Source organism: Lasioglossum baleicum, chromosome 5, assembly GCF_051020765.1.
Source record: "Lasioglossum baleicum chromosome 5, iyLasBale1, whole genome shotgun sequence".
Classification (NCBI taxonomy): Eukaryota; Metazoa; Arthropoda; class Insecta; order Hymenoptera; family Halictidae; genus Lasioglossum; species Lasioglossum baleicum.
The window spans coordinates 16258128-16285111 of record NC_134933.1 but is presented as its reverse complement, the minus strand read 5'-3'; the positions used below and the strand labels follow the sequence as shown (position 1 = coordinate 16285111).

Here is a 26984-nt window from a genome sequence, read left to right as displayed (position 1 = left end):
AGCTCGTCGGTGTCTCTCGCCGCTCGTCGAAGGGGTTGCAAGCACGCGCGAACGTTTCAATCCATCGCGTTTCGATGCGACCCGCGAAATTGGCGTACCGGCGAACCTGTTAAAGCAAATTACCACTTAGGTGTATCGTAGCGGATTAACGAGGCCGTGCACGCGTGGCCTTGTACCGGTTACACGGTTGACGCTCGGAGATACGTCTGCACACGAGATAGATACTCTCTTGGAGTATGACCCCATCTCGCGCGAGTTAAAAACCCCCTTGATTCGATCGTTACATTGTCCGCGGGCAAATATTTATGCGCATCTCTGTGCAACCTCGGCCGCGTTATCGATCGTCCCGCGAGAGAGAGAGAGGACCGCGTATTTTTAGAGATCGAGCTCCAGAAACATATAGTCGTCGCCTCCATCGTTCCCCGAGCGGTGCAATTTCCTCGAGAGTTTTCGCAGAAAACCTGTTCATTGCAAATCGCTGGTATAACGCGAATCTCAATCGGGCGGGGATCACGGGGATTGCCCTCTGCGGCGCTGATCTGGCCCCCGGGGGCCACGGAAACCACGCCTAGTCTGTGTTCAAAGACAGCAACATATACGTACAGGCAATTTTGCCTTGGTAACCAGACACGATCGATTCATTGCGTATAGTGTGCACGTAGTGTATACAGAAGTTTTAGACTTGTTCAATCGTCCATGCATATTGGCTTATGGTTAGATAACGGACTTTTATGCATTCATGAATAAATCAGTTGAGTGGAATATAATTAGCTTTTTGTGCAATGGTTCATTTACCGTTGATGTGTTTACAGAACCATCATGTCGCGTATAAATAATAGAAAATTGAAGGAGAGATTAAAACTCCTGCATATGTTTCGACGAGTTGCATCCATTTGGTCACTCTAGTCATTCCACGACGAATCAAATAGCACTACTCTGTCGTATCTACTTAGCCGCGTCATGAAATATAAAATAGTAAAAATGATCCCTTCCATTAGTTTAAAAAGAGGGCTCGGTAGAAAGCCACGCTGCATCACACAGTCCAAAAACATGAAAGTCACTGCAGTCGCATGCAGTATCCAAGAGGTCAAGCATAACAAACGACGGTTCTTAAGAAGCGAAGCACTTGCATGGACCGTGGTCGCATCTTTCTGCAGTCGGGAGACACCACAGTCGAGTCGACCAGCTATTTATACGCGTAGATGATTGAATCAGTAGCGGGTAAACAATCGGAAGGCGAAAGCCCGGGTCCGGCCGCGCGCGTACAAACGATGAATCAGTCGGCGAAGATATACGCTCTCCGGGATAAAAGACAATGGTGGCGTCGTATCGGGTTTGTGCGTCAGCGACGAGCAGCGAGCAGATCGTCGACCGGATCTGTCCAATCCCAACTAACAGAGCATTGTCTATAGGTCAAGCTCTCTGCCATCGATGCGTCGGTATCCCGGTTCGAGAGGCCTCGACGCCGGTCGGCAATAACGCGGCGACCAGAGGAGCCGGAGACGGGCCCTCCGACCCCGGTGCATGCGCCGGTTGCGGAAGCCAATTACGGGAAGGTCAGGCTTTGGTCGCGCTCGATCGACAGTGGCACGTCTGGTGCTTCAAGTGCCACAGCTGCGACACCGTGCTCCATGGCGAGTACATGGGAAAGTGAGTCCAGGAAAATGAGAGCTTTTCCCCCTGTCGTCTTCCTCTCCCCGTTTCAGACCTCAGCCAATCTTGGAGCCCCACGACCGGCAGTTCCTTGAAATTTTCATTAGGTCGCCAGACCAGCTTCATTCAGCCTGCACAGGTCTCGTTCGACGATCGAGTTCACTTTCTATAGCTCCGCGATTTAATATTCTATCGATTTGCACCGGGGAGTTCGAAGCTGTGCTTCTATCAAGATTATCACTGACAAAGAAGAATAGAAAGGGGAAAGCAGATGAATAATTAATTAGCTACGTGGAAATGAGAGTTGGAAGCTTAGAGTTGGAAATTACACAATTCGTCGAGTCTAATTTTCTTTAATTTTCGGGTGATGATTCGAGATCAAGAGCGAGACCGATTACGTATAGTTTCCTTGCTACGGTTGGAACGTTTGGGGGCTGCAAGTAGCACCCAGAATTTAGAGGCTCCAAGATTAAGCGAACTCTGGTTGAAAATATCCGTAGAGTATATGCAGGTAAAGGAATTAAAAATGATTTGTTCAATGACACTTTGTTCGGATGAAATTTGTTCAAAATTTGAAACTTCAAAAATTCAATTTTGGTCGCGAGAAAACGTGTCAATACTCTTCGGATGTAAGCCAGATGAATCCACCTTGAACAAGATCTAGAAATGAAGGTTGCGGTGGCATATTCGACAGAGACGGGGTGCCCTATTGCGAGAAGGACTACCAGAAGCAGTTCGGAGTGAAGTGTGCGTACTGCAACCGCTACATCAGCGGCAAGGTGCTGCAGGCAGGCGACAACCATCATTTCCATCCGACTTGCGCTCGTTGCACCAAATGCGGCGATCCTTTTGGTGACGGGGAAGAGATGTATTTGCAAGGAGCGGCGATATGGCACCCGCGCTGCGGCCCCGGCCCCAGCGGGCCAAACGGTATAGTGAATGGCCACGGCGAGGCGCACACTCCCCAACACCGGGAATCAGAGCGAATTTCCAGCAGCGCGTCAGAGATGCAGGTAAGCTCGGGAGAAGTTGAATCGCTCTCGGAAGTTGCCGATTTCATTTGGCAACCGATCAGGGACCGTGTCGGAACCAGTCGGATAGGACTCGACTGTCGTTTCTCGATTCCTCGAAGCTCTGCGCCTATCCCGAACTCGAGTCTCGTTCGGAATCTGGTGTACCGATATTATCTTGTAACATAATTGCACCGTAGAGCGTGCGACCGATCATTGCTCCCGTGTTCGTGTTGTACTCTCGTCGTCACGGTGACTTACGATGGCGTCACTCTCGCAGTCAATCATATCGGTTTTGGATCGCGTTCAATCTGTCGTTCGAATCTCCACTGTCATCATTGTCCAAGTTATAACCTTTTTCCTGCGGTATTTTCGACAACTAGTAGGCAATGTTCATAAATTCTGATGCGCTGAACAGACATCCGAAGATCGTTTCTCTTCATCAATCTTTGAGCAAGTTAATTTCGAAGATCAAGTCGAATTTCTAACTTCAGGATTTTTTCCGTTTCAACCAGAAAAGTTAGAGGGATGATTCTGGCGTGGAAAAATTGTACAGACTTTCTCGAATGCAACGATATATTTTCGTATAGCATTAAAAACATTCAAACTTGTTTAAATCATGTTTGACGAAAGCAAGAACCCTGCTTCTGATGTTATTGTTTGTATGAACAACGAAATTTGCTCTCTAATTTTTTTCACATTATCCGAAAGAGAAACATGTGTTCTTTCGCACAGATTTTACCTCGGACCATCGAGTGTCAAGGTAAACCGAAACTGTCCGAGAAAATTGTGGAATTGCAGGCGTCTTGCTCTGTTTGAACATTATTTCAACGTATTTTAATGTTTGCAGTGTTATAAAAAAGAGTATCACAGTATTCGGGAGAGTCTACAGAATTTTTCTACACAAGAATCATTTTCATTGCTCTCACGGTTAGAGCAGGAAAAATTCCTAAACCTGAAAATTTCACTTTCCCTTGAAACTGAAATTTTTGAAAGGGCTGATAATGAAGAGAACAGTTCGCAGAATTGTAATCGACACAGAAAGTTTCATAAGGTTTGCCTATCGGTTATCGAAACGCGAAACTGGTGTTGACCAGTCCGCCCCATAGTCCTCGCCGTACCATGGTTAGTATTCTGTCTTGACGATATCGTTCGAGGTGAACTTGTGCACGCCGCTCTCTCGTTTCGCCGAATGCATTATTTTTTTGTTTACTCTCCGTTTAGTTGCATCGTACGGTTGCCGTCGAACGACTTTACTCGTAAGCTGCGAATTACCTAGTCGGGACGACGAGCTATTTTGTCGAATAAAACGGTCCGCGACGATTACGCAAAAGTCAGCTTGCATCGTGCTCACATTCTGAACTGTGTTGTTACCACGTGTCTCGTGTGAAACATACTTGTTGCTCGGTTGGAGTTCTTGTGTTCGGTATACATATACGTACATATACCAGTTGTTATGATAACCTGGCATACATACACGCATATATTATATTATCTAGAGTAGTAGATCAATCTCGATTAGTAAACCACCTTCAGACTACCTCTATTATACTGTTTATATATTTTTTCAGTAACAGCTTTGTGTATAGCTTAATTTTTCACCATTCTATTGAACGATATTATTATTGGCTTTCGATTGTGCATTTACATACTTCCTTAACGTGTCGTTGTACACTCTCTTCAGCACGCTTCGATGTACGGTTTTCGGTATTATATATATACTATACTATATTATATTATATATCATATTGTCTTATATTATACGTACACATATACTATACATATATATATACATACTTGAACTGAGAACTTGTCATAATTTCGTTTTTTTCTTCTACTTTCGATTTTACTTTCTCAATTTACCTTTTTTATTTTGATTATTGCTTTCTTAATCGTTGTTTAATTTTTTTTTCGCACGGTCATTGTGTATAGTTTTCATTGCGGTCACGCACGCCAAGCCTGAACGGATCACTATGCAGCCCTTACAGCAGCCTCAGTCGCAAGGTATGCCATGTATCTCCTAGCACAGGCACACTCTTTCGAGAAAATTCGCGGACGTTCGTTCGAATTCCACTCGACGGAGGATCACGAAATTTCCGCATAGCACAGGCCTGCGGGTGGTGGGCGCATATTAGATCTTGAGTGGTCGGATGGATCAATTGGTAAAGCGGTCAATCAGCTGATTCCTGTCCTACTTACGTGCAGTCTCACCTACACTCTGTTCAATTGAGGTTCACGAAGTCCACGCTTCGACTTCGTTCCCTTTGGTGCAGCGTTCTAATTCACTTCCCGCAAGTCTGAAGTCGTAATAATTGTCTACAGCTTCTCGATGAAATTGTTCCAAGCAATTTAGCCCCTCGACCATTTAATAGCACAATGCTTCGACGACATTCGATCAGCTTCGACGCATTCACAACTATCCAAAAAAGGGAAAAGCAAAATGCTGTGCTGTTGTCATCAATTTTTCCAGTTGTTCCCAGTTTCCAAGTCATATTTTTTAACCGTTTGGGCACGACTGTTGATACAGTGATGGCATCAGAGTACATACTTTGCATTCAAGTTGAAGTTGCAAACAGATAATTTAACACATTACCGACCGGTGATTATTGCATAATTTTGAAAAATCTATGGTACATGCCTGAACACTTTTTACTGGAACGTTCAATGGCAACAGCAATTTTCATTTCGAACTAACAAGTCACCCTCAATAAAGTCGTCTAATAGTTTCATTCAAGATTGCAATGTAGAAGAAAATTTCTATGCTTTCTTTCGGTACAGCACAATTATTGAAAATCCTATAAATAGGCTTCCGGTAGGTAAAGTGTTAAGCATGTACATAAGGAAAGATTAGTACGTTTACATACCCGTATTCTAGTTCCCTGAAGAGAATATTCATTTCAAAAAATCCTCGCCCGCGAAGGGTTAACGATGCATTTAGAACTAGCTTCGAAAAAATTCGTATATCAATTTGCTCACTTTAAAGTACATGAACATTCTCTCCTAATCGCCACGATCACGCCTCGTTGCAGTCTTCAGCTACCAGTACAAATTTGTCCGAAGTGAGAGACAAGCAAACATTCTTTGTTATCAATGCATTGAGAATGCCGATACTGTCCAGAACGCTTCACCAAAGTTATGGAATAAATGTACACAAAGATTTTTGTTGGGGGTCTGAATTTTCTCACGGATCGCGGAAAGGGCGTGCTTTCTCGAAAGAGTGTGACACGCATCGAGTTGTTATCTTCCTTTGCTCAGTACGAAAGCTAAAGTTAGCGGTATAACAAGACGCTTGCGACACACCGCGAGCTCAGTACGAGCTCAACCGCGATAATATACGTTAATTGCCTCAGTATTACCCCGCGCGAACCGGCAGTCCTGGACTGATGTTGCGAGAATACGGACGCGGCGCATCCGAGGATGTGTCTAGGATTTACACGTACTCGTACTTGACCGAGACGCCCAGCCAAGGATACTTGAGACGCCCGATACAGCCGTACGACAAACCTCCGACCAGCCCACACTTTCACAGACCCAGCTGTAAGTTTGACCTTTGTTCCGGTGCCATGAGGTTCGGATCGATCCTCTACATCTCATCACAAATCTATCTTTCGAGCGAAATGTCCAAGAGACCTTTCGTTCGAGTGACTTTACCAGGAAACTCGAATCGAAAATTGGTCAGACCGCAATCTCTCTATTTTACCATTAAATCTCTCCTGTTCTTAGCTAGGGTCTACGAAGAATGACACTCTCTTTTACTTCTGCTCAATTCGCTTGGAAATTCTTGATGCATTATCTACCAGTAGTTACCCAATACTCTTCTGAGAATCGATCTCTGATAGCTAATTTTTCAATCCCTTTATCGACTCTTCAGTAGCAATAACTGTTTCCCAATTGTCAACGACGATGTTATCTTGAGCAGAGATATTATCTTGGCATCATCTATGAAAAGGAAGCAACTACAGTCTTTTTAGCACAGTCAGTGAAAATTGATTATTAGGTCTTCTGCATCTAGAGACCACGTTTTGAGTCCTTTTTGATAGCTTATTACTAAGTCTCTGGTAGTTAAAACGTTCATTTAAGTCGTTGAAAGGTGTTTGAAGCATTCATTTATCCACTTGTCACAAACCCACGCATCGTAACACCGTTACGTATCGGGACATGTGATAAGAAAATACACAACGGTGATATCATACGAAGATACACGCCCTAAAGCAACAGTTTCAATATGAGAAAAAGGAGGTGATTAATGGAACTATAGGGGATAAGTGAATTGGACCTTCTCGTTTCGGATCTGAACTTTATCGCAAGATCTAGGCAGCCAAAGGGGCCGGGGGAGTCTCTTTCCATTGATCTCGATTGTGTGTTCCATTATGTCAGCGTCCCGTTCGATAAGAAGCAGCGGTGGTCGTAGCAGCCGATCAGGAATGCGAGCTCTGGTCGACGCACTCAGTGAGCCCAGACCGAAGTCGCCGGCCAGTCAAGTAGATAATGACGAGCCAATAGAGCTGGCGCATTATCCAGACGCCATGAAGCCGCCTCCTGGAACCAAGCCGCCGATCGAGAGGGACGATTTCCCTGCTCCTCCTTACCCCTACACGGATCCGGAGAGACGCAGACGATGGTCCGACACGTACAAGGTGAGACCAACTGATCCGTAAGCGACTTCTTAGTGTCAACCAATTTTTAACACGTTAACGAACGAGTCTAATAAGAGAACGTCTCCAAGTGACAACTACATCTGTCCAGACACCTTAAAACTCACCATTTAAACCATCTCTCCAGCTCTTAATCCAGCAGATCTTGAGCTCTTCTGCTCTGATCAAGGAATTATTTAACAGAAGGTTTGATAACGTTTATGCTCACTGTACAGGGGGTACCCGCGTCGGACGATGAGGACGAGGTGGATAACAAGACGCATATAAAAGAGGTGGAGGAGAAGTTGAAAAAGGAGCAGGACGAGCTGAGCAAAATCGACACTGGCATAGCGAAAGTATTCCTGCAGGATCGGGAGAAGGATCGAGAGAACCTGAGACACAAAGCTGCTAACGTTGACCCCAGGAACGCGTCGAGAACGCCATCCGCTGCCAGAGAACCGACGCACAGACTTCGATACGAGAGCCCCGTCGGAGCGTGTAAGTAAATACATACACAATCGTATAATCGTGTAGAAAAATAGGCGTGCAGGAGAATGCCCACACAGAAAGTGTGTTGTTCGTCTGCTTATGATGCATTGCAGCACATTGAAGCTGATTCGCAGGGATCTGAATGATCGTATGACTTGTTTTTGCAGCTCCCTCGAGAAATATAGATCACGCCAGGCCCTGGGAAGACGATGACGGTCTGAGTTACAGATCCAGCGGGCCCAGTTACAACGGTAAGTCTCCCCCACAGTCCTCGACGCGTCTAGTTGTCATTACGATCATGATCGTCTCATTAACATTAAGTGATAATCATCTCATACATGTCCACACGTTCGCACATGACACTAACATACCACTCTACCCGTTTGAAGTAACATCGGACGAATTAGAGATTCCGATAGCTGGGTGGGGAGAGAATGAGAGAGAGAGAAAGAGAGAGAGGGAAAAGTATACCACGTTCCAAAAGATAAAAGAAAGAAACAGATAATTTTACAATGAGGGTGTCGTCCATGCTCGATTGACGAACGATCATAAGTGCGTGACTCGAGCAACGATCATTTTAAGTTGTACGTGGCATATAGCACCGAATACCGCACACTACGGGCGCCCATTAACGTAACCAGGTGATGTATTATCCGCTTCTGCATGTGGTCGACATCTATCATCGATGTGCTTGCCTATATTCTTACATCTATCATGTTTTTTCCGAGAACTATACGGCGGATCTCGCGAGGAAGTTATCGTTCTACTCTCGATTCCGGGACACCTGTGCGTGTGCGCGTAGCTTACTCGCGGGGTCCGCTGTACTGTGCGTCGAGTAAATCATCCTGCGAAGTAGCATAATCGATTCTACCGAGCTGTACCAGTTCTTTTCACCGAGACGAGACTTAAACGCGGTTACCATCCCATTCGTTGATTACCCTAGACTACGTATATCTTGCTACGCTCTTCTCGCATGGTACTCTGATATCTCACCGTTCGCAACTATTTCATCATACACGAACACACATCGCTCAGAAGAAATGTATCATTCTATCATACCTACTGAATGTCTCGCGACGATGGAAGATTGTCGCGCGGAATAGATCGAGAATCTTGGATCGGTCTTATACAGGGTGTGATTGAAAGAGATCTTAAATGTGAACACTCTCTTTTGCAAGACAATTATTTCATTTACAGACACAGTTCCTCCTGAACTTTTACTTCCCTCTTTAGCAGACTGACTGATTTCGATCGTTGATTTAGTTACCGCGTTTTCTTTAACAGCGTCCTTCAAAACACATTGGAACGTTCATTCTTTGGACTCGACAAAAATATGTTACCTTGTATTTTTACGAAAGTTTAGTTATCCATGGTTGAAAGAAGGATCTGACAATTCTACCAAGACATACGAGTGATTTGTACATTTCAGTTGTCCATAATTTTCGCACCCTGTACGAGTGTGTACATACATCCTCTTCTCTGCATGACAACTGCATTTCTCGGTCATGTGAAATCTTCGTCTCTACGTTTCGGCGACCAATGAGGCTGTTCTTGCGACCATCTTCCAGCGTGCGCGCTCTCATTGATATCCATATATACATTATATATATATATCGATATAGTAAACTGCTGTCTATCATTAGTCGACACGCCGCTACCTGTATCATCGTGTCTCTATTTGTGTTTTTGTGTTTGTGTTGTGTTTGCGTGGGCGGCAGTTGGGAGGTCATCGGCACGTTCCCCGGCTCCCAGAAACTATCCACCCCTTGGTACTCAACGCGCCTTCACTCTTCCAAACGCCGCTAGGCACTATCATTCGGTGAGTCCGTGAACTTTCCAATCGACCTTACCGTTGATCTCAAGTCAAACCGATTATCGAGCCATAATCACGGGCCCGGAAACGCGAGCTTCGCAAACACCAAAAAAAAAAAACTAATAAAAGAAACATCGGAAGCTCGCCTTTCCGAAGAAGACACACCAAAAAAGAAAGACTTTCCGAAGAGCAGACGTCGTGCGACCGAGGGAAACGTATGATGATTCCGATTTGTTGACTTGTCTTCACGGGAGGCATGCTTCTTTTTGTATCGTTCTTTTCTCTCTTTTTTTTTTAATTCTCTTGTATCTCTAGCTTTATAGACATATATTTACTATTACTACTTATACATAGACACACATGTACACACACACACATACAGGTGCTGGCTTATACATTCGAGTACAAGTATTACACACAGATTGATTGATTGCATAAGTATCTTTTTTCGTTTCTCGTACACACGCGCCGATTCTGCACCCTGTTTGACAAGACACGCTTCTGCACCCCGGATCTTAACAGTAGAGTCTCAGAGGACCTACCGACACGCAGTACTACTTGAATTTTTCTTTATTGAAACTTTTTTTCTTTCGTTCGTTCTTGGCGATCTTCCTCTACGCTCGCCGTGCTTCTTCGAGAACCTGATCGCGTATTCAATGATTTAAAAAGTTGAGTATCCCGAGATGAAGTTATGGAGAAACCTTTTATCTCTCGAGGAAGCACGGTAGGGAGTGTTTGACAGTATCCTCCTGTTGAATCTTGATGTATCTTTATTATCTTCTGTTTTATTTAATAATTCTTTGTTCACGCTCCAAAAAATTAGTGAGTCGAATCGAAATTTTTCTCCGTTTGATACTACGTTTACGGGACTCGTCAAAATGACAGGTTCTAATATTTTTCATCTAAAAACGGACTTATTTCTTTGGGCATCCATTGTAAGAAGAATGACTGAAAATTTGGATAAATACATTCTCCTTATTTTCATAAAGTAATGTAAAATTGTCGCTTTTTCGGTCTCCGTAAACCTAGTGTTAATATTCGAGTAGAACGTCGAGTCTTCGCTTTGGAAAGTAACATACCTGTTGCAGAGTTTCGATGTAGAATTAATGAAATGGTGGGTGACACAGAAGGATACTGTGAGTGGGATAGATTGCGAAGTCATTGGAAAAGAGAAGCCCGTGACACGGTAGTCTCGATGCAAAAGGTAGGGTACCAAAAACCAGAAAGCCCCCCCGAGTTTAATTCACACAGAGCAACAAGTCGAATAGAACGAAACTCCACTTTTTTCCACGCATTACAAAGAACGCAATGTTTTGTTGGCGAACGTTGGGCATTCGTATGGGAATGAAACGATTCCACTGATCCGGTTGGAACTAATGAGTAATACTGTCGATTGACCATTTGAAACCAGTTGTGAGCTCCCTTCGGCACATCCCGAAACCAGGGTACGGTCTGGCACCGCGAAGTCACACCTTCTCCTCGACCGGCGGTTCTGTATCTGCTCTCCCTGTAAGTCTTGCACAACGCGTCACAATCGACGACCGATCTCTTGCACCTGTTGCTGTATTTTATTTGATGAAATGCTCTAGAGTACACTCTCTTTGTTCTTATACTGTTTTCTCTACTCTTACGATTTATTCTTCTAATTATATATTACCATTACTGTTATACTAATTATATATACATATATATGATATTCTATAGATTTATATTATATTATACACATATGTTATACAACACGGTTAAAACGAGAATGTACCACGTGCCACTGCTAAAATGTACGCTTTTCTGTCGTCTAGGGTGATTATTCGTTCAGTGGGATGGGAGACAAGACGCACAGCACTGATTTCTCCTCTGGCAAGTCAGATAGTGAGTAACAAAGCGGAAAGGACCGATACCGATCACGTTATCTTGCCACCTTTTCTCTCGCAGTACTCTCGAATATTCGACCTCTTTGTATATGCTTCTTTATCTCATTATTTTATTTTTCTCATATCGGAGTGCTTGCTCGCGGAACGAACTCATAGCTCATCCAATCTATAAAACGATCCGCGAGCACGCTTCACTGTTCTTTTTATTTCTTTTTTCATTTCTATTCGTTCTTTCGATCATTACATTCGGCTTAATACCTGAGCATGCTTGACTAATGCATCCTCGCTGAATCGTACACGAACAAGACACCTGCACACACGTACATACACCCAGGAGCTCACCTGATCGCCTTTTAGGATTGAATAACTCTTCTAAAATCGGACCATGTGACTGGCACTTCTCTGGGAGGTTGCATGGATATTAGAAGAATTTTTTAAAAATTGCTAGTGAAGCCAGTTTCTGTGTAGTTAAATCTGTAATGAATTAATTATTAAAAGTGCGTTTTATAGATTTGTGTTGGTTGTATACATGCTGAATATTTCGATTGAAAATCGTAAAGAATCGAACTTTAAGACGGTTGGACCTTTTTTTTGCTTGAAGGTGGGGGAAATGCTGTTACGCACACCCCCTAAAATGAAAGTTGGAGGTAGTGCGGAGCTCGGCTCCCTCTAAGATGGAATTTGTGGGAACGAGACTTATCCCTAGCTATACCCAAAGGCTCACACCCGTTTCCTCTTCTGTAGTCAAGAGGAGGAGCAGCCAGGAGCAATATGAGTAGTGGGACCCTGGCTGCTCCTAAAATCTCTTTAGTATACTACTCATGCTCTTATCTAATAAGACGGTCGGACCTGTAATTGCGTAAGAACATATTCAACATTAACCTTGACTATTTCCTTCGCGACTTCGACCATAGCAATTTTCTCAAAATTCTTTTTACTTGTCATCTAGTAAATTAATTTACGCAGCTCTCTTGCCAAAGAAGACCAACATCTTATGGTCCGATTGTAAAAGAGTTACTACGTTCTGAATGTTGCCTGATGTGAGCAACATACACACACATACACGAACACATTATCATCGTTTCACCGTGCGATCGTCTCCCCGAGGGGGCCCGTCGTACGGTGATCATTTTAGATCGCGGATTGCATAAGAATCGCAGACTGTTATGATCATTAACCGTGCCGGATGGATTTCTAGCTGCTCGTGACGGTCATCCGTAGCGCGATGAGCGTCACACTATGATACGTGCCTTGAGGATGTTTGATCGTTGAGAGAAAGAGAGAGAGAAAGAGAGAAAGAGAGAGCTGCCACGTATCATGTAGCTTTGTTTTTAGTGGATTCAGGTCATATCTTGTACAATACGATCATCCGACATTCGCTTATAGTGATATCATCGGACCGATCGTCTTCCCGGTCGACAAGACAGTTCAGCAACGTCGATGCGATGCGAACGAACGAACACGAACGAACGAACCGAAAAAAAACACATGACCATTTTCGAAGAAGAAGACACAGAGACGCGTGTGTTGGCTCTCTTGCGTGGAACACGGAACACGATCGAACGCCGAGCAGAAAGATTGTTTACTTAACATAACGAGAGATGGTTTGTGCAACATGGTTTGACATGGTTTTTTTCTTTCCCATTTTCTCCCGAACTTTAGTATCGACAGGCAGCATCACGGATGTGGATCGACGGGCACTGGTATGTACCACAGCCCCATACTACTCCCGGCGAATTAGCATGGTTTGTAGCTTGTTTTTTGCATTTCTGATTTATAGAATACGATTAACCGCATTCTTTGCAGTCGCGTTTAGATTAATTCGGTATGAGAGAAAGAGAGGAAGAGAAAAGTGAGAGAAAGAGAGTGTGAAAGGAAGAAACGAGAATCGCACGGACGCGAGAGAGAGAGAGAGAGACTTCATAGATCACAACATCGGGACCGTTTTTCGGAACGTACAAAAACGTCATGTACATAATAGTTGGTCCGTCGCTGTCGCAGTGTAAAATATCTATCTATTTTGTACATAGAGCGTTGTATATTGTTTTGCGCATGCCTGCTGTACATTTTGCTGCGATATTACAGTTCTCCATTTTTGTTCTTTTTTTACATTATACATATTTCGTTTCAATGCATTCTCAGTCTTATTTTCGATTTTTTATCGTTTTCGTTTTGCCTTGCGATTTGGAGTTCTCTTGCATATTTGACTTTCGACGAGTATCAGTTTAGCAGAGATCGATTACGATTAGAGATGGTTCATGCGCTTCGATGATTTGCAACGTTTTAGAGCCGCAGAACGATCAGCTTTTTTGCCGTTTTGATCGACAGTGCCGCCACACACGATATTTTATAAAGCATAATCTTTTTTTCGTTGACGCAACGATAATAACACGATGCGAGTTTCTCGTACCGATCCCGGCCGAAATACTTTTCATAAACGATTAATTCATTCATTGATCGATCGTCGCCATTTCTGTTTCTCTTGTTTCTATCGATAAATTTGCCGAGACGTCGCGCACCTAACTCTTCCATTAACCGCATACACGATCGCATCTTCTGTGCACAACGGAAACAAACGGAACTATGGCCTGCACTGAACAGAATCTGGTTTCTCTGTGCATGATTCTGCTTTTATTCTTTCTCGCTTGTCTGTACCACATCGAAAACCGATCCGTGGCGAACACAGAGTCACAAATCTCATAGAAAAAAACTTAAATAAGATTTCCTTCGTTATCAATTCGTCAATTTCATTCGTGTCAGTCTAGCTATAGTTCTGTCTCGCGAAACGGTAGGCCGACCACGACCGTGCAGACCGTTCCGCGCAAAAACGCGTCGTTCAGTCAACATTCGCTGATTCTTTTTATTTTTGCTGCAACGTTCAGTCTTGCTGACGGTCGAGCGATCCGCTGCAACAAGTGGAGAACAAATGTCTCGCGCGGGCTCATCGGTCTCTTCGTGAATTATTTATCATTGGCGAAAATGATCTCCTTTTCTTGTGGGTCGGCGTCGATTGCACGCAGAATTTATCTTAACAGGTTCCAAGAGATCGTACATTGTTTAATAAAATTTGATCTCTTAGCTGTCTTCTGCCGCAAGTAGCAAGTCGATATTTGTATTCAATCAGAAGTTACAATCTTTAACAGATTTTCTTGACGATCGGACCTGTTAAGCTCGCAAATTTCTGCATCGATGCAGTGCCCCTAAGACTATTTAATCTGGAAAGTTTAACCCTTTTCTCAAAATTCGAAGCTTTCTGCAACGTTCAATAATGTCCTAGTTGATAGACTTCACAGATTTAGTGCACAGTGCACAGCTTGTATGCCTCAACTGTAACCCCTTGTCGTGCAATTTTCTTCATTGCTACAATAATTGGTTAAAATTCTTTGGCCTTAATAATTTCCTAGAGGAAACAGAAAATTGATATTTACTGCAATGCTTAAACATTGGCAACAAAATAAAAGGAGTGACTTGAAACTTTAAAATATTCGTCACGAGCCTGCCTCGACATTATACGTCAAGGGGTTGTTAACTCGCAATTACCCAAGACAGCACAGCTCTGTAACAATTTCACAATTTCACAGTAAGAACATACAACAAATTTCAAAGAGGAGTATACTCGTCTACTGAAACATTGACGCAAGGGTTAATCTTTCAATGCAGCCCCGAGCTGCAGTTTTCGCTCTCGCACCTTTCCATTTCAATTCCAAGTCAATTTCAATTCTGCGATTGCGCTCGGATTCAATCATCTCGAGCATTCTAAGAATGTTAATACTCCGGTAATTGAAAGATCGAAGAGACCGGATAGAATCGTTCGAAGGATAATCGAGTCCGAGGTGGAAGAATTAGTTTCCCGCGCGAGACGCTTTGTTCGATTAAAAGCACCGCTATTAACTCCGGTGGTACGTGATCGATTACGGGCATTAACGTATGTATGGTGCTTCAGAATGATGGTGGAATGCTACCATCGTCCACCACGTATACAGGTGGCCTAGGTTCGGTGGTCGGGAGTCACGGGGGCCATCACGTCAGGAGATCGTTGCCGGACATGGGTACTGCGCCATCCGAACCGCCGAAACTCTATCCATATCACTTACTTGTCATCACTAACTATAGGCTGCCCGCCGACGTGGATCGTTGCAACCTTGAGGTAAGCAAATTACACCGTTAATTGATATTCGCAGCATTAATCTCCGCAATTACCCGCACGGTTTATCCGCATTCCCCGGCAAAAAATCTCTTAACACTCGTTCCCTGTAATCACGCGCGACTACGGATGCTATTGTGTCATGTCGACATGATTTATGTCTCACGCATTAACCCTAGCGAGCTGTCGTATCGACGCGACGTCGATAAAAGAACATAATTCAATGATACAATTGAACTTTTTGTCGAACGCTGAACCTGTCACGGTCGAATGACCGGTTTCCTATTTTACGGTTATTGAAACCGTATAAAAGTGTTGCACAATAAAAACCGCATAAAATCGAAATGAATTCAATCCTTTTACTTCTATACAGCAACACTCGGCGGTCACTTTTAATGTTCCGTAAGTTCAAATCGTTTAAGATGGTGGCTATTAAGCTCTTGAAGAAGAAGAAGGACTCTACTGTACATTCCATTCAATGTAATGATGAAGTCCTCTGCTGAAATAAATGCGGTAGCTTTCTAGGGTTAAAGCTTCATTGCAAAACTAAGAGCAAACAGTGCCTAGACTCTTAAAACCTCTGTGACCTGAAGTACCTACTAATCGAGGCAAGAAGATCCCATAGAACCTGAAGATCCTGAAGCTCCTGTTCGCGTCAAGACCCAGTGAATCCCGGTCCTCCATCTGCTTGAACGCTTTGGTAACGATAACGTCTGACGTTCGGAAGATTTGAGAGTATATTTTTCCCTTTTCCAGCGACACCTTTCAGACGCGGAATTCGAAGCAGTCTTGCAGTGCAGCCGCGCGGAGTTCTACAGACTGCCGCAGTGGCGTCGCAATGAAATTAAGAGACGCGCCCGACTGTTTTAACCAGCCTTGTTCGCCGATCGCGTTGTTCCGCATATTATCTTCGCCGTGTCACGAGCGTGTTACCGTGTCAAATCGAGTGTACATTCCTTCGGCGCGCGGCGGTCGGATCGCACAGTCTTGAATCGCTTGGGGATCGCGCCGCGAAGACAGAGGAATAAGAACGATCCTCGAAAAGCCGCGCTTTCGCGATTCGCTCGCGAACGCACGCCGGTACACGCGCACGCACGCAAGCAGACAGAAGAAGCACTGCCATTCGTCGTCAATTTCGTTCTCTCTCGGCAACGAGGCCGCAGGCAGCTCCGATCGATCAGGAAATGAGATTCTGTTTCTCGTCGACGCACCTGTGAACAGCGTCGGTTCCCGGTGCTGTGCACAGCCCTTTTGCTCTGTTCGTCGCCGCGTGATTGTCTCCGTGTTTTTCTGTGATTTAGCGTCAGGTATTCGCTGATAGTAGCTGAAAACGAGGAACAGACGGAGGACAGAGATACAGTCTAGAATTGTATCGATTGATGTTCGCGCGATCAGTCGACAATCGACGACAGAGTTCCAACGAGCGAGAGATATATGTATATGTATGTTCACAGGTGTGTGTGCCGTAAAGATGAAAACAAGAGAGAGTGAGAGAGAGAGACGTATCTTTCCTGCATCTAGCTTGTAATCCGAGCTCCCGCGACCACGGTTTTCGAGTCGCGGCGAGCATAAACGGTAAATGGGTAGATTATTTTCGGGGAGTTCGATGAACGCGAGCGTGTCCCTCCCTTCTCACCGTGTGTTCCGATGACTCCGGATCAACGTCGACGATCGTTGTTGCACTCTGTAAGCAACCGATCCACCGAGCCCTGCCAAGCAAATAGTAGGGGACGGGACGATGCAAACGCAAATGCTCGCGATGCACCCGCACACGAGCGTGTTCATGTACATAAACCACACCGCATTGCGCGCTCAAAACAGGAGCAACGGTGTACGCCGTTTTCGAAATTCGCTTAATCCACAGACACACTTACTATTTGCAAACGAAAGGGTTAATACACGAAAGCGCTACTATTATATGAAAACTGTCATTATTATTATTATTATTATTATTAATTTTTAACTATTATTATTATTATTATACTTTACTGTAAGCAACACATGAGAAACTTTATCGTATAAGTAGATAGGAAGCCCAGCTTGCCGGGTGACGTGGATTATATATCGACGATTTTGCATGCTGATTCTCTATTTTATCAAATGTTAACGGACCGTGCGAGGCGTTCCCTGATCCGTGGTGCAGCTAGAGAATAATTTTCCGTGGAAGTCAACTTCGAAGACCGTTCATTCCGTTCTTCAAAGTCGATTTTCCCCGTCATCGACCCGTCGCGCGAGAAGACACTTTCAGAAAGCTTCTGTTCGCGCGTTTAACTTATTTTCTCTTTTTGTTCTTTTTATTAATCGTAGAGTATCTCTCTGACAAGGTACCACGGATTTTGTAACGTTCTTTGTATCACCGATCCTCTTATCTGTCTCTATATCCGCATATTGACTACACGGAATCGCTCTGCAGTGCGGGCGACGGTTGTTCAAGAGTAATCCTAAAAAAAGTATATCCATACGTGGATAGATAGAATCGAAGGGAAGTTAGATATTTAACGAGAGGACGTTCTGTACGTCAGGCGGCAAGCTGACATAGCAAGAGAGAGAGAGAGAGAGGATGTGCGTACGTTGAAATAGAACGTTGAATATTGCCGAGACGGATTTTCGAGCGGTTTCATGAAATGATTACTTCCGATTTTGCGTTATGGCTCTTGGTTCTACTGACTTTATTTTACCGAGTTGAAAGGTTGAAGGAGGGTGAAATCATTTATCGATTTTTTGGCAGATAGAGCCTGATATCTGTTTTTAATCACGAGTTACAGGCCTTCAGTAATTTTGAAAAATGTGCACTTTGAAACCCCTTTACTCTCAAGAAGACGGGCTTAAGACATTATTTACCGAGGATTATTTCATAATTCTTGAAGATTTATGATCCATGTGGTAGTTCTACCATCATCCTAGTAATAGTCTTCCGGTCAATAAAGTGTTAACGCGCAAAGTCGAAAGAGAACCGAACGTTTTCGATGGGATCTGCTCGAAAATTTTAATCGGTGGTGTGTGCGTCGATTAAGGGGGTACACACTTGCCTGTATATGCGACGATAAGAGTGGGGGTGGGGAATGAACCTTCGCGATTCGCTGCCAAAAGCGAACCAGCCCTCGAATAAGCGTTTCACTGTACTACACTTCGCCTGTTACCCTAAGTCATGTGCCTATATGCGAATGTCGGCGGACGATCGACACGCGAGGAGAATCGTCGGTCCTCCAAAATGATTCGGGGAGCTTCCGCAACCTTGGTCAATCGTGCAAATCAATCATAACAATTTTCAAACAACTTTATTAGTTTACTCTGTTTTATGAAAACGCTGCAAAAATTCTTTCGTTGCTTTTAAAGTATTTCTGCGGATGTTCATAATGCTTGACATTTTTTAAAGGGAGACATTCCTGAGAAGGAAGCTGGTTAAGGGTAGAAAAAAATCTTAAAATTTAAGTTGAACCGGGTTGAAAGAGTTCAAACAAATTAATCGAATCTTCATTTTATCTTTCAACGGGTTTAGACTTTCGGTGTAGGTTGTCGCTCTTTTGGAATCATTTTCCAAGCAATTCCTCAGTCAAAATATTAATGCGGATTTTATGCATTTATACAAAACTGTGAGAACGTCAGATGACTGTTACACTATTCTTGGCTTATTTAAATTACTAAAAGGGGAAGAAGAACATTTCTATTTAATTGCTGCTTCGTACAATCGATTTAGACAATTTTTATTTTACATAACAGCCAGTCTAACAATTACTAGCCAACTAAGCGCTTAAATCGTCCGAGATTTGACAAGGTATAAAATTGACGACGGATAGATTTCTTTGGTTCTTGCGCGATTTCGACCGAATTGCGGGGAGCTCCGACGCGTTGCGAGTTTGTGCAATTCCCGGCAAGTATATCTCGTTGCTAGGTTTCACAAGGAGATTGACCGTGCTCCATGATCTTGCGTATGCGATCCTCTGTGAGCAGCAAAAAGAGAAAGAGAGAGAGAAACATTCGCGCCGAGGAGATTGGAAGGGTTTTCTCATCAACGATATTCTCGTTTTGTCGTCCGCTTTTTTTTTGTACACACACTCATCCACACAAACACTGTCGGAACCAATAAACTGCAATATTTATCTTTGATTTGCAGCGATTCTATTAATGGCGAACTTCTGACGATCCAGTGTGATCTCTTTTCTTTCTTGACGCGTTCTTCTCGCACTCTTTCCGTTCTCCTTCGCTGAGACGCGTTTGTTCTCGTCTCTGTTCCTTTCACGGTTTACATTGCTTTTCCGTTTTTTTTTCGTTTCTTTTACGTTTCCCATCTTTCTCCTTTCATCTGTATCGAATGTAAGCGTTTTACTTTACGACAACCGATCGCGAACAGACTCCAAACCGTGACACACTGTTAGATCATGGTGCACCGTTGCGTTCACACCGTGCAATGCGAACCAATGTATGTTTCTGTTGTATAGAGCACATTGCTTCCGCTAGTCCCTGAAGTTCAATAAACGCAAACCTACACGAAGATACACCTTGCGTTCCACGCGTCCTTCGCACGTTTCTTTCACGTCGGTTTTCCACTCGGGTCACTGTAATCATTTCTATGGGCACTATTTTAAGGCGGCGGGTTCGATACGGTACTTCGATCGCGCAGGATGCTCCGCAGAGATATTTTTAAATGCAATCTCCCTTCGATCGTTGATAGGAAATATTATATCGTAGCACAAACCAGTTCAACTCGTAACTGCCAATCTTTATGCGAAATAAAAGTTCGGGAGAAATAGGGGATTCAATAAGTACAGTTTTTCACTGTTTCATTAGTTTAATCTACTAATTACTGATCAAATTCCGACGGAGTGGACCACCCTGCGCGTGACGCAAATTCATCTCGAAAGACACTTGACTTTGTACATCTCGGATCGAAGACCAACATTGCCATAATCTATAGATTATCCACAGTTTTGTTCCTAGGTGTGGCATAATACAGTTTTGTCAGACGTGTTTCTTACCATAATCGTGAAATAAAAACTACCAGCTCGAGCATTACCTTCCGAGACCAAGCGTGTATCCCGTTTCTTTTATTATCCGCTGTGATATTTTAGATTTAAGACTCAGCACAAGACAGACTTCTTCCGAAGAATCACGAATCCTTCGAGTACACTGGAAACCGTCTCGTATTCGTCGGACGCTAGCTCCGCCCTTTCGTTTAGGTATAGCAACGCGGGAGTAGTGTGGACGTAGCCTCCGGCGATAGATTTTGGATTTCCGGCTTTGCCCACAGTGTCCACGGCTTTTCCAACCCTCACAGGTACTGGCAGACTCTAATTATTTCATAGAAATTGTATCAAGTTGGTGGAAACATTTTTTGACGCATCAATTTTGCAAACGCATTGTCAAATCATTTATAAAGAGTCTTTGAATCAGTGTGTACGCTGATACGTCATTTTTTGAAGAGCAAGAGAAGCTGTTATGTCATTTTTGTTGACTTATAATCATTTCTAGTAGTGCACACACATGCATAAGTAAAAATTTAAAGAAAGATAAGATAGTCAGAATAATTGGATATTGTTCTGGCAACATGGAAAAGTATTCAAGAATATTTTGGCATGTTTTAACAAGAATTACGGGTGCTTCGCAGTACTTAGACGTCGGTAAAAATGCAAGACGTCTATTGACAAGTAACAAGCCTTCAAAACGTAAACAACAGTTTAGATAGTAGATTGTAGATAGTGAAACGTACTTGCAAATTTTCGTCCAAGGTGACCAACCATCTTGGCTCCATCGCGACAGCCAGACAGTACATCAGATAATGGGATTTAGTCAAAATCAAGTTACGACAGTCCAGGAAGGACACGAGAACTACCATTAGACCGGCCAGTGCTGTGTGGTCCAAGATCTTGGAGCCGTAACGCAAAGGGGATATGGATAGTGTGCCCTGAAACTCGAGAAATCTCCTTTTACTATTTTATTCCGAATTCCAACCAAAAGTGAAAGAAACTCCTTTTACTATTCCGTTCACAATTCCAACCAAAGATACAGAGAGCCCTTTTACTATTTAGTCTTTTCTTATAGTCTTTACACATTATATTATCTAGCAAACTAATCTATCTATCTTCTCAGAAAAACTCAGGTAGAGGGAGAGTGTTAATTTGATGAAAGTGTTTTCGATAATATTGATCCTTGATCCTCACCTTGCCAAGATGGACCAGGCCCAGAGAAATCCTAGCAAGGAACAAGTGCGTCGGGCTTTTCGCATGATAGCAAATCAACTGTCTTAACAGATTAGCAGCGTGGGCATGATTGGTTCCTGCACTTACCAGACCGAGTGCAAATATCGCGTTGCTCGCGACATCCGCATCATTGTCATGACTGTATTTATATAAAACGCTCATGAGCGAATAATCAGGGTTCGACAGCGAGGACAGGCCCAGAGCTAATGGCATTGCTCTTCTCGTGGCAATGGGACCGTACCTTCCTATCTAAAAATGGGCAATTATTGTTTCATTAGCTCAGAGAATTTTTAAAAACCTAGCAAACCTGTCCAAAGATCCTAGAGTTCTCATTGCCCTCTCCTAGGCCAACCATTGCCACCCCTAAGACAGCTATAGCTTGCGTGGGACCTATCTCCCTGCAATATTATTGTATCACTTAGTTTAGGGTATTGGGCAGAAGCTAATGTTACGAAGAAGGTAAATACTTTGGATCCTCATTCTTCTCCTTTTTTTCGGTGGACTCTGAGGTCTGAGGTTTCTGGGGTGAACAACAACTGGCCGCAGAACTAGTCGTCGGAGTAGTCGACACGTTGTTCCCGTCGACAGGTTCTGAACAAATTCGCAATAGTTCTTGCACTATCAGCACGTCGCCTGTTCCGGCGTATGCGCATACCTGGAAGCGTTAATTGTTTGTATTTTAATCATGTTCCCTCACTATCTATATCAGCAATTATTTCTTCGTTCTTGGACATCTATAATTTTGTAGTTAACGATTTCAACGAATACCTGCAACATAGTTTGCGAAGCCAGTTTGTAGGGTTCGGGAAGCACTTCTAGAGCCACGGAAGAGAATTCTATCACGTCTCGACAGCCCATGTAGATCAATCCTAAAGCCAGTGGTAGAAATCTGCGAAAACGAACCCTCTATCACCTTTCCAATCATCCAAGACAAATCTGCCAAGTCTCTTTTACAGACCTGGAGTAAGTATTGGAGAGTTCATGAGGTTCAAGCTCCAATAGTTTCTGCAACACTGTCGAGGATACTTCAGGATCAGCAGAACCCACATTGATCAATCCTATGGCTATCGCGCTTAACGCCACAACCTCCATGTTGCCTATAAATGAATCATTAATTAATGTTTGTGAAACGAGTTTCTTAAATCTGTAGAAACTGTACCGACTTTGTTTGTCTCCCAAAACTCCAGTCAGCAATTGAGTGACGTCGAGCCTTCTGCTGCCAGCGTACGCCAAGCCTAGACCCAGAACAGCCCCTATCCTCAGCGTTGAACTGCTAGAATTTACATAATCGCTGAGAAGAGCCAGCGCAGGATCGCATTCGTTGCGGACACCGCAATTCACGAGGCCTATGGCCAGCAGAGCTCCGGATTTGATGTATTCCTCGCTCGTGTAAAGGTATCTGCGATGTTAAACAACATATCGAACGCATAAAATCCACTTCTACTTATAGCTTTCGTTGATAATGCAGGTACACTTACTTGTCAATGGGCACCAGGCCACCATCCACGTCCCACATGTGAATCAGACCTAAGGAGGCAGTAGCCGACAACATCCCGTGATCCTGGAAACAAATTATTCCTGCATCAAATCCTCCGATCCTAGAAGATCCTCCTACAATCCTCCGACCATCGGAACCGCGTATAACAGAAATGTCCGAGGTAAGACAGTCCATTGCACCTTATTCTTGTAAACCCAGCAGTCTTCAGCGTTGGTCATCAACTTGTCCTGACCAAAACCAGCGTGAACAAAGCCGGAAACGAAGCTGGCCGTTAAATTGGCCCTAGCAGAGTCCGGGTCGTACTTCCAGAGGACTTTCCCCTCGTAAGTCTTGTAGATGTCATCGGGATGTTTAGGCTCGCAGATGTCCAGCTCGCTGACCAGCGAATGGAAGTGGGTGATCACGTGGCTGTTGCTCAGGATCATCTCTATGTCCTTTGCGTCATCCCCTTCGTACTCCTTCCGCAGAGGATTGTCCTGGCGATTGGCAAGCCATAAGAAACAACAAATAACAAATCATTTAACCATTTTTTATACAAAATTGTGGACAGTGTTACCAGTAGACTGCGGATTTTCATGCAAAAGACAGGAGCTGATTAGAAATTTCATTCTTTCTACTTTTTAAAATTTCAATTACTCGTTTTTGCTATAAACGTATTAAAACCGCAGTCTAGTTGTTAACGACCTAGTCGTTACCCGCTGTCTAGCAAGCATGAACGCCAACTGCTTCCGCGTGACGCTGTCAGGACAGCTAGTCAGGCACTTGTGGACCAGCTCGGAATCAGACAGTTGCAAAGCTACCAGCATGGCGTTGCAGAAGTCCTTGAATCTCAGATACTGATCGACAACTACTCTCAGTATCTGCTTTCTCTCAGTGTCCTCGCTACGGATTCAAACATATTATCTTTGAAACCAAGTTGACAATGCGTCCGGTGGACCTGGTTCACTCACCTGTAGGCAGAGCAGCCTTCCAAGTATCGACAGACTCTTCTGAAGTTCGTGCTGTCCAAGTAGCTGCCTAGGAAGTTCAGCTGATCGATCTCCAAACACAGATCGCAACCTGGGATCTCCGCGTTGTGTTTCATGTCGAATTTCACGATGTGTTTGATGAATGGAGCCAGTTGTGTCCTAGCATTATCGATGAATCGATGTTCGTTAAACTACGGATTTTTATGCACTTCTGGCAATGGCTGGTTGCAATTAGCCATACAAATATAAAGAAAGAGATAGGCTAAAATTTTGAAAATATGTTTCCCAAAGGGATTTTTGACGACGTTAAAAAGAATTTCTTATCATTTTAGTGTCATTTTCTACCGTATCGGGATTACGTTTAATAAAAATTAAACATAATCAATCCAAATCTAACCCAGACTAAAATGTTATATCGCTAAGGTAGAAAACGACACTGAAATTATGGGAAATTGTTTTTGAGTCGTTAAAACGTCGGGAAACATGTTAAATGTAAGCTCGATCTGATTTGACCTATTTTCGGAAGTTTAGAAAAGAGATTCTATTCGGTTTTGATGTCTTACAATTGACGGAAATTTTGTTTTGCTTACAAATTCACCGATTTTGAGAGCTTCACGAAGTACCTGATAGTTGGCTCCTCCCTGACAGGAGCATTGGTTATCTCGTCAACGATCTCGCTCTCCAACTGTCTGACATACTCGTGGCCCCACTCCCCAGGGTTCACCACGTTCCCTTGGACACAGAATCGAAGACATTCCTTAGATCCTGGAGTTGCACCTGCCAGCGACAACACGCTCAGCACCTCCGCGAACTGCTGCTTTACGTTCTTTTGCTGAACCCTTTCGTACGAGTTCTTCAGATCGCAGTAACAGTTTCTCAGATACTTTAGCGGCTTTGGAACCGCAGTCATCGAAGTCGTTGCGGTCTGCATCAGGAGCCTTAGCTGACTCAGGGACACCAGCATCGCATTTTCGTCTTGGCCCTTCAATTTTATCGTAAAATGCGAATGGTGCACAGAATTGATTCGAACAGAAAAATTAGCAATTTAGAGCAATTTATCCTACTTTTCTAGTAGGATTTATTTATTATTAGGCAGCGGATCTTTATGAAAAATAAAATTTGTCTACCTGAATTGTAACAAACTCGAGTAAAATAGAAATTTATTTACTTTCTTAATATGTTTAGTAGGCCGAAAATATACACATGTACTGTTTTAAATTACACCTTCTGATTTTTAACATAAATGCATAAAATCCGTTGCCGATTGCACTTACTAGCAGGACATCAGCTAATTGCAGCAGCTCCTCCTGCAGCCTCGTGTCCTCTTCATCCTAGGAAAGATTCGGTTATCTTCAGAAGGAATATTAATGCATTCGACTCAATGCATTTGAAGAGTCTGAATAATTTACCATCTCGGCCTCCATCTTCGGCACGCCAGACTTCACCGCTATCATTTTGCTCTCGATATCAGAATGATGCCTATTTATTAGAATTACTTTCAGCGTGTCAAGAATAATAACCAAACCTCGATTTTCGTTTCGCTTTCATTTGACGATCGTCACTTTGAATAAACGAGGCCCACTCGATGCAACGTTCGGGTTCACCTATTCCTTCCCAAATAAATACGAGTGATGAAACGGTTTTACTTAGATTGCGAATTTATTAATAAATAATTCAATGGTGATCTAGAGCAATACAATTCAACAAATTCCTTCGAGACCATTATTTACACAGATACTGTTTTAAACACCAAGATTTCGTGTTTATAATTGAAGAAGGCTAGGCACAGACTCGTATTGACTTTATTTAGCTGAATTATACTATGTGCATTGTATTTCTCACCTGCTCTAAATAGGTTAGTACAGCCCCACTCATACGAACATAATTAAATTATACTGTAGCAACTTCTGAAATAAAATGGACCACTCCAGACCTCAAAGGATGAAACCATTAACGCAAATGAAAGGGAACCATAGAAGGATTTTCTTTGAGACCATGTTACAAGAAAATTATTAAGCTTGTTTCAGCCAGTCCACGGTCGTTGAATTAGTCTCTTAATTAGCGTACTCACTGGTTCCAAAGGAAACAGGATCAGGTTGGTTGCAGGAAAAGAAAGTACACTACTACGTAGATCGTGCGTAATACTTCAAAGTTATAATTTATTTAGCCGTAACAAAAGATATCATTATACTATATAGTAAATATGTGATAATATATATTATATATATGTATATACAGTCGCGCGTCGGGCGATGCTCCCTGAATCTGTTCGTGGGACGTTTTCACACATGTTGTTCCCGTTTGTTGTACCCTGACACGTTCCACGTTATTATCACACCTCGTTTTATCGATACCTTAAAAAAATAATGCTCGCGCTTCGTTACCCTAAATCATCACACTCTCTCGAAGGCCTTCTTTTGATTCGCGATCACGAAAACCACGTAATACATACGTTCGATGATGAGCACTCTCGGTCGCACAGTGCATGCTAGATGGACCAAAAATGTGCATACTAATTGGTCAAGAAATTAAAATGCTAATGCTCGTCCTTCATTTTCGGAACTCATTCGATACAAAAGGAAAATTCCACTAGTTATTACGATTCTATTCCCTTTGTTCTGTACTGATTCTGTAAAATTTGATTGGATATACTCGTCACGAAGTTTATTAAAATGTCAATTAATTAAAATTTTCAGAGTACTAAAAT

The 26984-nt window shown here is 43.2% G+C and overlaps 2 protein-coding genes across 19 annotated transcripts in view; one reads left to right on the top strand and one right to left on the bottom strand.

Moving 5' to 3' along the window:
- The window catches only part of Unc-115a (actin binding LIM protein Uncoordinated 115a), a 44531-nt gene extending 23890 nt beyond the window's left edge, over positions 1–20641 (top strand). For 2 of the 18 annotated variants that reach the window (XM_076424275.1, XM_076424269.1), the window contains exons 4-15: positions 1413–1650; positions 2348–2666; positions 4596–4667; positions 6014–6200; positions 7041–7300; positions 7534–7795; positions 7954–8037; positions 9505–9605; positions 11399–11468; positions 13133–13215; positions 15414–15617; positions 16371–20641. In XM_076424275.1, coding sequence (XP_076280390.1) covers positions 1413–1650; positions 2348–2666; positions 4596–4667; positions 6014–6200; positions 7041–7300; positions 7534–7795; positions 7954–8037; positions 9505–9605; positions 11399–11468; positions 13133–13215; positions 15414–15617; positions 16371–16484 — 1994 coding nt within the window. In that variant the 3' untranslated portion in view covers positions 16485–20641. The other 16 variants (XM_076424270.1, XM_076424272.1, XM_076424271.1 and 13 more) reach the window with 16 other exon arrangements.
- Positions 19023–26264, bottom strand: LOC143209074 (26S proteasome non-ATPase regulatory subunit 2). The gene is made up of 13 exons (XM_076424291.1): positions 24901–26264; positions 24260–24436; positions 24005–24191; positions 23489–23785; positions 23290–23372; positions 22975–23210; positions 22770–22908; positions 22580–22700; positions 22279–22466; positions 22119–22209; positions 21773–22060; positions 21322–21516; positions 19023–20902 (listed from the first exon to the last, which is right to left on the bottom strand). The coding sequence occupies exons 1-13, from the start codon at positions 25239–25241 to the stop codon at positions 20693–20695; spliced, it is 2553 nt and encodes an 850-aa protein (XP_076280406.1). The 5' UTR covers positions 25242–26264; the 3' UTR covers positions 19023–20692.
- Between the last annotated feature and the right edge of the window lie 720 nt (positions 26265–26984).